The 14,878-nt window shown below is 36.8% G+C and overlaps 1 protein-coding gene across 2 annotated transcripts in view; it reads right to left on the bottom strand.

The window, feature by feature from the left end:
• NUDCD1 (NudC domain containing 1) overlaps positions 1-14,878 on the bottom strand; it is a 116,229-nt gene that overhangs the window by 81,632 nt on the left and 19,719 nt on the right. For both annotated transcript variants that reach the window (XM_021089013.1, XM_021089014.1), the window contains exon 3: positions 435-620. In XM_021089013.1, coding sequence (XP_020944672.1) covers positions 435-620 — 186 coding nt within the window. The remainder of the gene's footprint in view (positions 1-434; positions 621-14,878) is intronic.

Here is a 14,878-nt window from a genome sequence, read left to right as displayed (position 1 = left end):
TTCTGGCCAACTCTTTAAGAAGGCGGCAGCAGTGTCAATGTTTAATGCACTGCTTTACACATATTAAAGCACTCAATGAGTACCTGCTGAAAAACGAATGCAATTCTTGACAACTGTATTGACTCCAGATCAAAACAGGAATGGCTAACATATCAGTGTTGTAAAAGATATGAATTTTATAATGTATATTATATATATTATATATTTATATATTGTAAATGTGTATATATATTTATGTTATAAATGCATAATATACATTAACTTAAAAGATATGTATATCCTTAACTTAAAAGATATCCAAAACACTATATATTATAAAAATCAAGAAGTAACATGTAAACTATCCCTAAAAAGTGTTATTTCAAAATCATTAAGTCTAATTTTACTTTCCAGACTTTGCCTAAGTCTAAAGAAAGGAAAAAAAAACACCTCACCTCCCATTTTTCAGAAGCACTATTTCCTCGTTCACCTGTTCCAATGAGATACAATCTTCCAGTTCCATCTGACAAGGCAACCCAGGTAGAAGATGTGAAATGGATGGATGCACAAAGGCGATTGTCGCATGCTGTCAAATCTGTAGGAAGTCGAAACACCTCTCGTGGTTTTCCTAAGGCAGTGTCCTAAAAAAGAGGCCAAACATTATAAAGAAATTCCTTCCTCCTCCTGCCCATACACACAGAGAACAAATATCTGCAGTGTAGCAGTTACTCTCCTCTTCAAGAGCAGGTGCCTAATTCCTCTGCCCTTGAGAATGAGCTGTTGTCCACTTACTCACTTCTGAGAAATAACTGTGGTAGAAGTGACGACATGTGACTTCTCAGACTAGGTCATAACAGACTTTACATCTTCTGCCTTGCTCTTTCTCTCGGATTGCACATGACAGAACCACATGAGGCAGAATATGTTACAGCACGTTTTTCTAAGTAGGGAACACTCTGATAAACTTACTATTTAAGTTACAATAGTAGGTTTACATTTAAAAAATATATTTATTACATATATATTTATATATAATATAAACATTCCATATTCCACATAGATTAATAATCTAAATGTTTTAAGGGAAAAACAAAATAACTTTTTAAGAAGATTAATAACTTTTTAATAAACTCAGGGTGAAGAAAGCCTTCCTATGCATAAATAAAAGACATGTAGGAGACAAGAGAGAGAAATATTTGCCACAAATATAACACAGGACTAACATCTATAACATCAAAGTACCCTTAAAACTCAACAAGACAGACATGATTATAAAAGATTTTTCAGTAGGAGAAGAATACAAACTGGAAAAACTATGGTTTGTTTGTTTGTTTGTTTTTAAAAAGATACCCCCATTAGCCAGAAAAAAACATCTTAGATTGTTAATGTCTATTCTTGGCTAAGGTACCTTGTTGATGTGAACAGAAATAATTACAGGATTTTCAGCAATGATTATAAATCAAATTTTATGATGCTTTACTTACCCTTAATACAATTCCACAACTAGGTAAGAATACTTGCATATGTACACAAAGATCCATATAACAAGAATGTTTAACAATGAAAATGAAAAATTGTGCCAATAAAAACTAAGATACAAACTATTTTTTTTTACCAATAGTAATGCAAAAGCAGCCCTGACATCCCAGAGCCTTGTCAATTAAGCCTTGCTTTTGCCCTGAGCTAATGGCACTAACAGCTATGTTCTCCTGGTGAACACAATGTTCATTATCAGCCAAAGCCACTATGTGACCTGTGTCACCATGACAGAACAAGACAGAAACAGCATCACCCCGCAAAGATATCTGAACACAGATTAAAACATGAACATTGTCAAAGCCACAAAGAGGACCCTAATCCAAGCCAATATGATTAATCATAGTTTGAGAGTCTTGGTCCAGTATTCTTCCCTCCTTCTAGATAAGACTTATTAAGACATCCATCATGGAATTATCTATTTTCCTGACAGTATCAACCCAGAGTAGAACTCCAGTTTGTTAAATCATCTCCTAAAATCATTTAATTGAAGCCCAATCCTACAATAAGTTTTCCTAACATCTTCTTACTGAGAAGAACCACCCTATGGATCCCCATGGTATGCATTCTCCTATGCTACAAACAGTAATAAATCTAATGTGTTTGACTACAGATGTGTACCTGGCATCTCTGCTTGGAGCACACTAGCAGAGGAATGGTTAATGGTGGAATACACAAACTTTGGTATACCAAATAACTTCTAAATATACTGAAGTAGATTTATAATGCATAAAAAGGTCTCCAAGATAGTAACTGGAAAAAAAGAGGTATTCTATGTATGAATCCATACTTGCTGAAATAAATAAAACATTGTGACATGACAGCACAGAGTAAGCTATCGACACATGCTATTCTGTTAATAGTGGTTACTGTTAGAAAAGAAAGCATGATCAAACTGTGAATGAGATAAATGGGAGATAAATGGGGAGATAAATGGGGTTAACAGGGAACATTCCATTATCGCCTCAAATACACTGCTTGACTTTTTTTTTAAACATCGATAATTTATGTATGATATACATACTTAAAGGATAGGAATAAGATAAAATAAAATGGAACTTCTTCCTTAAAACAGTTGTTTCAAAGTAAAAGTTTCTAGCGGTCTCCTTTACTATATGCCCTTTACTACAGCTAATCTAGGGAACCATTATTAAGGAAGCCACTATTTTTCATTTCATACTCAATTACACAGGTGCTTTTAAACCATTTTCTTTTAAATACAAGGTTCCACACGACTGACATGCTAGACATCTAATTATCAGATAAATGAGGCAATATCCGACAGAATGATTAAGATAGTCAAGAATATAAATATGAAGCCAAAATTAATTAAAATACAAAAAACACATAGTATTTCAAAGTTAAATGATAGTTTATGTGAAAGAACCTAAAAGTTCCTGATTTTACAAATCTAATTCTCAAAGAGAACATTTTAATCTTAAATGGACTGTTCGCAATAAAATATTTTCTTTTGTAAATCAAATTAGAGTACTAAATTATTTTTTAATAACCTCCACTGACAGTTTTATAGTATCCTGATAATAAAGCTTTATGTAATTGGCATCTAAAATGTCCTGGTCGCAGCCAATCATTTTCTCCTTCTAGTCAAAAAAAAGTTGATGTAACTATGTTCGAAGCTGTCATTCTGAGATAACATTTCACAGCTGAACTGCAAAAGAATTAAAATTTCATTGATAAATGGTGCACTTATTGAATGACTACAATGTACAAGTATTGTATGCTTTGACTTTTTGCCATCTCCTTTAATGATTACAAACCCTATGAACTTGAAATTATCTCACTTTAAGAACTTAAAGAGGAGTTCCTGTCATGGTGCAGCAGAAATGAATCTGACTAGGAACCATGAGGTTGCAGGTTCAATCCCTGGCTTCGCTCAGTGGGTTAAGTATCCGGTGTTGCTGTGAGCTGTGGTGTAGGTCACAGACACAGCTTGGATCTGATGTTGCTGTGGCTGTGGTGTAGGCTGGCAGCTGTACCCCAATTCGACCCCTAGCCTGGGGACCTCCATATGCCGTGAGTGCAGCTCTAAAAAGTGCAAAAAAAAAAAAAAGATAAAGAGCCTTTGTCAAAAAAATTACACAATTTGCCTGGAACTTCACTGCTAGATAATGGCAGGACTGATATTCAAATCCTCATTGACTGCATTCCAAAAGTTGTTCTTTCCTGTATTCCACACTTTCTTGAGATGAAACTGTTACAGCAGCTGCCCAGCAGCTCTGTGCCACAGCCTATCAGCTCTGGCGACAGCCCTGTGGCTGCAGTGTGCCAGCTCTAGCGACAGCCTTATGGCTTTAGTGTACCAGCTCCAGCAGCTCTGTGGCTGCAGCGTATCAGCTGTTTTACCTGGCGAGAAACCAAGCAAGCACTCCAAGAGTTGGAGAACTCAGGTTTACACTGGTGGGCTCAGAGGAGATCACTCTCCAGAGTCTGAGCCCCAAAGAGGGGTTTCACAAGGCTTTTATGGGCTACCTCTTCCAGGTCCATGCTTGGCTGGTCAGACCGGAGTGAGGTCAAGCAAGGTGGTAGATGCGGAAACAAATTTACAGAAGCAGGTGCAGTGGGGAAGGGTGGTTGGAGCAGTTGGCTGGATTTTGCCTAGTCATCATGGCTGGGGTCTCTCCTTTCTACCTTTTTATTGGGACATTTTCTCCTACAAAACCACTTCTCGGAGTTCCTGTCATGGCTCAGTGGTTAACGCATCTGACTAGGAACCACAAGGTTGCGGGTTTGATCCCTGGCCTTGCTCAGTGGGTTAAGGATCTGGCGTTGCCATGAGCTGTGGTGTAGGTCACAGACTCGGCTCGGATCCTGTGTTGCTGTGGCTTTGGCATAGGCCAGCGGCTACAGCTCCGATTAGACCCCTAGCCTGGGAACCTCCATATGCCATGGGAGCGGCTCTAGAAAAGGCAAAAAAAGACAAAACCACTTCTTAAGTTTTTCCAAACAAATGATACCTCAGAATGCAATACAACTTATGGACTAACCCTCACCCCCCCAAAAAAAACCCAGTATGAATGGAATTATCATACTCAATTTTTCTTTGGGGCTAATGAACAGTATTTTAAATTAGATTCCTGAGCCAAAAAAACATAATAAAAACATTTCAATGTCCATATCTTTTATATAAATGACACTCTTAAATGAACAGTAAATAAGTACTAATATAGACAGGATTAAGATGGCAGAGTAGAAGGACTAGAGCTCACTGTCTCCTATAAAAGCAACCAACTGCTGAACAACCTTCAACAAGATAGACGACAAACTATCAACAAAGATATCCTACTCCAAAAGACAAATAGGAAGCCACATCGAGACAGTAAGAGGAGTGATTATGGGATATAAACAATGCCATACCTACCAGGTGGGCGGCCCACAAACTGCAAAGTAACTATTTGTAGAGGCTCACCCACGGGAGTGAGAATTCCGAGCTCCACATCAGGTTTCCACCTCTTGGGATCTGGCATTGGAACAAGGAGCCCCCAGAACATTTGGCACTGAAGGCCAGTGGGGCTTGCATACAGGAGCTCCAAGGGAATGGGGGAAATGGAGACTCCACTCTTGAAAGCTGCACACAGGCTTTCATGTGCAAGGGTCCCAGAGCAAAGCAGAGACTCTAAAGTAATCCGGATCAGACCTGTCTGCAGTTCTTGGAGGATCTCCTGGGAAAACAGGGGGTGACTGACTCTTTGTAGGGAAAGTACTTTGGATGCAAAGGTCTCAGGAATAATCATCAGTGTGTGCTCTTCTAAAGGTGACCATTTTTGAAAAATCTGGCCCCACCCATCTGGGCTGAGAAGCCCCAGGCCAAACACAAACCAAGTAGCCCCACCCATTAGCAAAAAGTCTCCCTAAAGACTCCCCAGGCACACAGCTGCATCTAATCACACCCAGAGACAAAGTTCCATCCACCAGAGGGATAAAAATCAGCTCTACCTACCAGGTGGCAGGCACCAGTCCCTGCCATCAAGAAGCCTGCAGCAAGCCCCAGTATCAACTTCAAGCCACAAAAGGGGGCAGATATCAGAAGCAAGAGAGGCTACAACCCTATTGTTGGCAAAAAGGAGACCACACCAAAAATCTATAAAAAATGAAAAGGCAGAGAATTATGACTCAGATAAGGGAGAAAGAAAAAATACCAGAAAAACAGCTAAGTGATTTGGAGATTATCAACCTCCTCGAAAAAGAATTTAGACTAATGATAGTAAAGATGATTCAAAATCTTGGAAATAAACTGGATGCCAAGACTGATAAATTACAGCAAATGTCAACAAAAGAAGTAGAAGATTTAAGGATTAAGTAAACAGAAATGCAAAATATAGTAACTGAAATAAAAAATTAACTAGAAGCAACCAATGGCATAAAGGAGGAGGCAGAAGAAAGAATAAGCAATGTGGAAAACAGACTAGTAGAAATCACTGACAAGGAACAGAAAACACAAAAATGATTGAAAAGAAATGAAGACAGTCTGAGAGAATCCGGGACAGTTTAACACACCAATATCCATATTACAGGGGTGCCAGCAGAAGAAGAGTGAGAAAGGGCTAAAGAAAACATTTGAAGAGATAATAGGCAAAAACTTCCTTAACAAGGGAAAGGAATCACTCACTCAAATCCAGGAAGCACAAGTACTATATAAAATAAACCCATGGAGGAACACCCTAAGACACATATTAATCAAACTGATCAAGATTAAAGTCAAAGAGAAAATACTGAAAGCAGCTGGGGAAAAGAAACAAGTAACATACAAGGGAACCCTGATAAGGTTGTCAGCAGGTTTTTCAGCAGAAGCTCTGCAGGCCAGAAAGGAGTGGCATGATATATTTAAGTAAAGAAAGGAAAAAACCTCCAAGCAAGATTACTCTACCCAGCAAGGCTCTCATTCAGATCTGAAGGAGAAATCAAAAGCTTCACAGATAAGCAAAAGCTAACAGAATTCAGCAACACTAAACCAGCCTTACAACAAATACTAAAGGAACTTTTCTAAGTGGAAAAGAAAAGGCTGCAACTAGAAACAAAAATATTACAAATGACAAGGTTCATCAGTAAAGGCATACATATAGTAAAGGCAGGAAGTCATTCTACACACAAATATGCTACCAAAACAAGAAATCATGAGAAGAAGATGGTACGAATGCAGGATACTGGAAATGCATTTGCAATTAAGAGACCAACAACTTAAGACAATCTTGTGTATCTATAAACTCCAATATCAAACCTCAAGGTAACTGCAAACCCAAAATCAACCACAGATACACACACAAATAAGAAAAAGCAATCCAAATACAACACTGAAGATAATCATCAAATCACAAGAGAACAGGAGAAGAAGGGAAGAAAAAGACCAACAAAACCTAAAACAGTTAATAAAATGGCAATAAGAACATACATATCAATAATTACCTTAAATGTAAATGGACTAAATGCCCCAACCAAAAGACATAGACTGCCTGAATGGATACAAAAACAAGTACCATATATATGCTGTCTTCAAGACACCCACTTCAGTTCTAGGAACACATACATACTAAAAGTGAGAGGATGGAAAAATATATTCCATGCAAACAGAAGTCAAAAGAAAGCTGGAGTAGCAATACTCAGACAAAATAGACCTTAAAATAAAGAATATTTTAAGACACAAAGAAGGACATTACATAATGATCAAAGGACAATCTAAGAACACATAAAAAGTGGAAATATATTTGCACCTGACATAGGAGCAGGTCAATATATAAGGCAACTGCTAACAACCTTAAAAGGAGAAACTGACATTAACGCAGTAATAGTGGGGGACTTTAACACCCCACTTACAGCAATGGACAGATCATCCAGTCAGAAAATCAACAAGAACAAGAGCCTTACATGATGCATTAGACCAGATGGACTTTATAGAACACTCCATGCCAAAGCAGCAGAATACACATTCTTCTCAAGTGCACATGCAACATTCTCTGGCATAGATCACATTCTGGGACACAAATCAAGCCTTGGTAAATTTAAGAAAATGGAAATCATATCAAACATCTTTTCTGACACAATGCTACACAAGTGGAAATCAACAACAAGGAAAAACTGTGAAAAAATACAAACACGTGGAGACTAAACAACCAATGCATCAATGAAGAAATCAAAGAGGAAATTAAAAAATACCTAGAAGCATGGAGTTCCCGTCATGGCTCAGTGGTTAACGAATTCAACTAGGAACCATGAGGTTGAAGGTTCGATCCCTGGCCTCGCTCAGTGGGTTAAGGACCTGGCATTGCTGTGAGATATGGTGTAGGTTGCAGACGAGGCTTGGATCCAGCATTGATGTGGCTCTGGTGTAGGCTGGCAGCTACAGCTCCGATCAGACCCCTAGCATGGGAACCTCCATATGCCTCAGGTGCAGCCCCAGCAAAGACCAAAAAAAAAAAAAAAAAAAAAAAAAAAAAAAAAAACCCAAAAAACAAAACCTAGAAGCAAATGACAACAAACACACAACAATCCAAAACCTATGGGTTGCAGCAAAAGCAGTTCTAAGAGGGAAGCTTATAGCAATACAAGCCTATCTCAGGAAACAAGAAAAACCTCAAAAAACCCAACTTTACACCTAAAGAGAGAGAAGAGCAGACAAAACCCAACATTAACAGAAGAAAAGAAATCATAAAAATTAGAGCAGAAAAAAATGAAATAGAAACAAAGAAAACCATAGTAAAGATCAATGAAACTAAAAGCTGGCTCTTTGAAAAGATCAACAAAATTGATAAAGCCTTAGCCAGACTCATCAAGAAAAAAAGAAAGAGGACTCAATAAAATTAGAAATAAAAAAGGAGAAGTTACAATGGACAACACAGAAATAGAAAGAATCATAAGAGATTACTATAAGCAACTATATGCCAATAAATGCACAAACTAGAAGAAATGGACAAATTCTAAGGAAAGAACAATCTTTCAAGACTAAACCAAGGCAAAATAGAAAAGATGAATGGGCCAATCACAAGAACTGAAATTGAAACTGTGATTAAAAAACTTACAACAAACAAAAGTCAAGGACCAGATGGCTGGACTGACAAATTCTATCAAAAATTTAGAAAAGAGTTACCTCCTATGCTTCCGAAAATATTGCAAAAAATTGCAGAGGAAGGAATACTTCCAAACTCATTCTATGAGGCCTCTATACCTGATAACAAAACCAGACAAAAATACCACACAAAAAAAAAAAAAAAAAAAAGGAAAATTACAGGCCAAAATCACTGATGAACATAGATACAAAAATCCTCAACAAAACTAGCAAACCGAATCCAGCAATACACTAAAAGGATGGTACAACATGATCAAGTGGGATTTATCCCAGGGATGCAAGGATTTTTCAATATCCACAAATCAGTGTGATACACCACATACATCAGTGTGATAACAACAAATTGAAGAAGAAAAACCATACAATCCTCTCAAGAGATGCAGAAAAGATTTTGACAAAATCCAACACCCATTTCTGATAAAAACCCTCCAGAAAGTGGGCACAGAGAGAACCTACCTCAACATAATAAAGACAATATATGACAATCCCACAGCTAACATCATTCTCAATGGTGAAAAGCTAAAAGAATTCCTGCTAAAATCAGAAACAAGATAAGGATGTCTGCTCTCGCCACTAGTATTCAACATAGTTTTGGAAGTCCTAGCTATGGCAATAGGAGAAGAAAAAGAAATAAGAGGAATCTAAATTGGAAAGGAAGAAGTAAAACTATCACTGTTTCTAGTATACCTAGAAACTCCTAAAGACACTACCAGAAAACTGTTAGAGCTCATCATTGAATGTGGTAAAGTTGTAGGATATAAAATCAATACATAGAAATCAACTGCATTTGTATATACTAACAATGAAAGATCAGAAAGAGAAATTAGGGAGATAATCCCATTTACCATTGCATCAAAAAGAATAAAATAACTAGGAATAAAACTGCTTAAGGAGTCAAAAGACATGTACTCTGAAAACTTTAAGATGTTAATGAAAGAAATCAAAGACGACACAAACAGATGGAAAGATATATCATGCTCTTGGACTGGAAGAATCAGTATTATCAAAATGACCATACTACCCAAGGCAATCTACAGATTTAATGCAATCCCTATCAAATTACCAAGGATGTTTTTCACAGAAGTAGAACAAAATATTTTAAAGTTTGTTTGGAAGCACAAAGGACCCAGAATAGCCAAAGCCATCCTGAGAAAGAAAAATGAAGCTGAAGGAAGCAGGCTACCTGACTTCAGACTATACTAGAAAGCTAAAGTCATCAAAACAGTATGTTAACTGCACAAAAACAAATATAGATCAGTGGAACAGTACAGAAAGCCCCGAGTTAAACCCACACACCAACAATCAACTAATCTATGACAAATGAGGCAAGCATATACAATGGAGAAAAGACAGCCCCTTCAATAAGTGGTGCTGGGAAAACAGAACAGCTACATGTAAAAGAATGAAATTAGAACATTCCCTAACATCATACACAAAAATAAATACAAAGTTGATTAAAGACCTAAATATAAGACTGGATACTATAAAACTCTTAGAGGAAAACATAGGCCAAACACTCTCTGACACAAACACATCTTTTCAGCAGTTCTGAGCAGTATCTTCTCAGATCCACCTCCTAGAGTAATGACAATAAAAACAAAAATAAACAAATGGGACCTAATTAAATTTAAAAGTTTCTGCACAGCAAAGGAAAACCTAAATAAAATGAAAGGACAACCCACAGAATGGGAGAAAACCTTTGCAAATGAATTGACTGACAAGGGATTAATCTCCAGAATACATCAACACCTCCTGCAGCTCAATACCAAAAAAACAAACAACCCATCAAAAAATGGGCAGAAGATCTAAACAGACAATTTTCCAAAGAAGACATGCAGATGGCCAAAAAACACATGAAAAGATGTTCAATATCACTTATTATTAGAAAAATGCAAACCAAAACTACTAAGAGGCACCAACTTACACCAGCCAGAATGGGCATGATCAAAAAATCTACCAACAATAAATGCTGGAGAGGGTGTGGAGAAAAGGGAACCCTCTTACACTGTTGATGAGAATGTAAATTGGTGCAATCGCTATGGAAAACAGTATGGAGAGACCTCAGAAAACTAAAAATAGAACTACCATTTGATCTAGCAATCCCACTCCTGGGCATCTATCCAGAGAAAACCATGACTTGAAAAGATTTATGTACTCCAATGTTCACTGCAGCATTATATACAATAGCCAAGTCATGGAAGCAACCTAAATGTTCATCAACAGAGGAGTGGATAAAGAAGATGTAGTACATATACACAATGGAATATTACTTAGTCATAAAAAGGAATGAAATAATTTGCAGCAGCATGGATGAAATTATCATGGTAAGTAAAGTTAGACAGTGAATAACAAACGTCATATGCTATCGCTTATAATGGAATATAAAAAAAGGATTCAGGAGTTCCCGTCGTGGCGCAGTGGTTAACGAATCCGACTAGGAACCATGAGGTTGCGGGTTCGGTCCCTGCCCTTGCTCAGTGGGTTAACGATCCGGCGTTGCCGTGAGCTGTGGTGTAGGTTGCAGACACGGCTCGGATCCTGCGTTGCTGTGGCTCTGGCGTAGGCTAGTGGCTACAGCTGTGATTCGACCCCTAGCCTGGGAACCTCCATATGCCGCGGGAGCGGCCCAAAGAAATAGCAAAAAGACAAAAAAAAAAAAAAAAAAAAGGATCCAATGAACATCTTTGCAGAACAGAAACTGACTTACTGACTTTGAAAAACTTATGGTTACCATAGGAGACAGGTTGTGGGGGTAGGGATGGGCTAGGGGTTTGGGATGGAAATGTAAAACTGGGTTGTGATGATGGTTGTACAACTATATATAATAAAATTCATTGAATTAAAAAAGAACTAATATATAAACTGTAGATATTTATGAAAAACATCTCAAAATATTTTGGGACCTCTTAGTGACAGCCACAAAAAGACAAGCTTTGAACTAATGAAGCATTTTTCTAATTCTTTTACAGTATATGCTACTGAAGTTTAAATACAGTGGTCAAGCTAAATTAAATAAATGCAATTTACCAGTATTATTAGATATGACATTTAAAAAACTGCTCTTTTAAAACAGAGTGATCTTTTTCTGGAGAAAGGCTTTCATCACTAATAATTATTAACTTTTAATTGGAAGAAAAAAAACCCTTCCTTATTCCACCTATTTTTTTTTTGCTAAAGCTTTAAGGAAAGCTGTTTTAAATTAAATGCAATTTGATCAAGTAATGTCTCTATGTACCGTGAAACTTTCAGTAATGCATTAAACACACACAGTTCCAAGAACTTACTCAATTTTCTTTAACCAGATAAATCACTGGCTCCCTATTAATAAACTCAATATAGAAAATAAGCTGAGATTCAAATCTAGAAAGGAACATACTGGCATACACTTGAGCTAAACTAACAAGTAGTTATAACCAGTCACTGTAAGACACAGCCTCACAAATGTATGATTCAAATGGAATCCAGTAACTCCCTACTTTACATGCAATTTAAAGAGGCACCACAAGATGATGCTCTTCTTTAGTAGCAGAAACAAATGAATTTTTCAGATTAAACAGAAAAATAAATTAGGGCAGAATTCATTCCGTAAATATTATAAAACAGAACACATTATTTTAAAATAAGCCTTGCCTGGAGTTCCCATCGTGGCTCAGTGGTTAACAAATCCGACTAGGAACCATGTGGTTGTGGGTTCGATCCTTGGCCTTGTTCAGTGGGTTAAGGATCCAGCATTGCCCTGAGTTGTGGTGTAGGTCACAGACATGGCTTGGACCCAGCATTGCTGTGGCTCTGGCTCCTATCGTGGGAACCTCCATATGCCATAGCAGCGCCCAAGAAAAGGGAAAAAGACAAAAAATAAATAAATAAAATAAAATAAGCCCTGCTTATCATAATAAAATAATAAAGAAACAGATTTTAAACTTTTTTTTGCTTTCCTAATGAATTTTCTATTTCTTAAGTGTACTTCTGCCCAGTTGACGTTTCTCTAAAATTAAGGATTGTAAACCACAAGTTAAAATGACTGGGAAGTATAATGCCTCTATAAACCTGTGTGTTGAACTGCTGCCACCTGCTGGCTCCTCACAAAATCTAAAGGTCAAGCAACTTGTGGATTTTTTTCTTGGGGTATCTAGCCTTCACTTTTGATTACAACAGTGTTTAGCCCAGGTTAACAGCTGCAAGAAAAAACATCTCTTGGATGTGATTTCCATTGATGCTGATCATAAAGCTTCTTAAAACTTTGTCCAAACACAAGCAAAATCATTTGGATGTTCAATAAAATGCAGATTCCCAGACCACAACCAACCCTGACAAACTGAATCAGAATCTTGGGAACCATAACCTGAAATTAGCCAATTACTCCAAGTAATTCTGATGTGCAATACAGTTTGAAAACCAAAGACAAAAAGCTGACTTAACTAATCCGAAAACAAAACTAAAACAACACCTAAACATGGTTCTTTAGATATAAAATAATACTAATATCCTTCTAAAGTTTGATTAAGGAAAAAGAGGAAAACGGTAACAATATATATATATTTTTTGTCTTTTTAGGGCCACACCCATGGCATATGGAGGTTCCCAGGCTAGGGGTTGAACTGGAGCTGTAGCTGCTGGCCTACGCCACAGCCACACCAACTCTGGATCCAAGCCACGTCTGTGACCTACACCACAGCTCACAGTAACACTGGATCCTTAACCCACTGAGCAAGGTCAGGGGTTGAACCTGCAACCTCATGGTTTCTAGTCAGATTCATTTCTGCTGTGCCACAACAGGAACTCCTGATAACAATATTTTGCACAGCAAAAATATACATTAAAATATTATCAAAATCTGACAAATATGGAACTAAAAACAGAATTACCATATGATCAAGCAATCCCACTCCTGGGACTATAACCAGACAAAACTGTAATTCAAAAAGATAATGCACTCCTATGTTCACAGCAGCACTATTCACAATAGCCAAGACATGGAAGCAACCCGTCTACTGACAGATGAATGGATTAAGAAGAAATGGTATATACATACACTGGAATGTTATTCAGCCATAAAAAAGGAATGAAATAATGCCATTCACAGCAACATGGACACAATTAGAGATTATCATACTAAGTGAAGTAAGTCAAGAGAATGACAAATACCCTATGATATCTCTTATACACAGAATCTAAAATATAATACAAATGAACTTATTTACAACACAAAAACACTCACAGACAGAAAACAAATTTATGGTTATCAAAGGAAAAAAGGGTGAGGGGATAAATTAGGAGTTTGGGATTAACAGATACACACTACTATGTATAAAATAAATGAACAATAAGGTCCTACTGTATAGCACAGGGAACTGTATCCAATCTCCAGGGATAGACCATGATAGAAAAGAATATTTTTAAAAGTAGTATATGTTATACATATATATTATATGCATACATACATATTATATATTATATGTATATAATTAAATCACTTTGCTATATAGCAGAAATTGGCACAATGCTGTAAACCAACTATACTTTAATAAATTTTTAAAAAAGATTGTTCAAGCAAAACAGTACTTTATATAGTACAATATAAACTATTAGACAAAACCAAATCTGACAGGTATCAACAAAACCAAAATAAAAAAACTAATATAACTTGGAAAATAAATACAAATATTCTAAAATAAAATGTCAGCAAAGAATCCAATAATGTACCAAAAGAATAACACAGCTTTTTTTTTTTTTTTTTTTTTTTTCTTTTCAGGGCTGTACCTGTGGCATATGGAAGTTCCCAGGCTAGGGGTTGAATCGGAGCTGCAGCTACTGGGCCTATGTCACTCACAGCCACGGCAATGCTAGATCCAAGCAGCATCTGCGTCCTAGGCTGCAGCTTGCTAGGTCACAGCTTGCAGGAATGCCAGATCCTTAACCCACTGAGCGAGGCCAGAGATCAAACCCACATCCTCATAGATAACAGTAAGGTTCTTAACCCGCTGAGCCACAGAGGGACTCCAAAGAATAACACACTCTTACTTGAAAAGAATTTATTCTAGGAATTTAAGGAACTAGGAAATTAAGAAATTTAATAACTATATCAATTTAATTCACTACACAGATAAATTAACAAAAAGCACACAATCATTAACATTAGGTAGGTGTTGAAAAAGCATGCAATAAAATTCGGCAGCATTAATAAAAACATTAAATAGAAACAAAGTAAAAGAAGCAACTTTAAAACAATAAAAGCTATTTATCTATAAAGCTGACAGCAAGTATTCTCAAATACTTAAATTTATA

This window comes from Sus scrofa, chromosome 4, assembly GCF_000003025.6.
Source record: "Sus scrofa isolate TJ Tabasco breed Duroc chromosome 4, Sscrofa11.1, whole genome shotgun sequence".
NCBI lineage: Eukaryota > Metazoa > Chordata > Mammalia > Artiodactyla > Suidae > Sus > Sus scrofa.
This window is presented reverse-complemented; position numbering and strand designations above follow the sequence as displayed.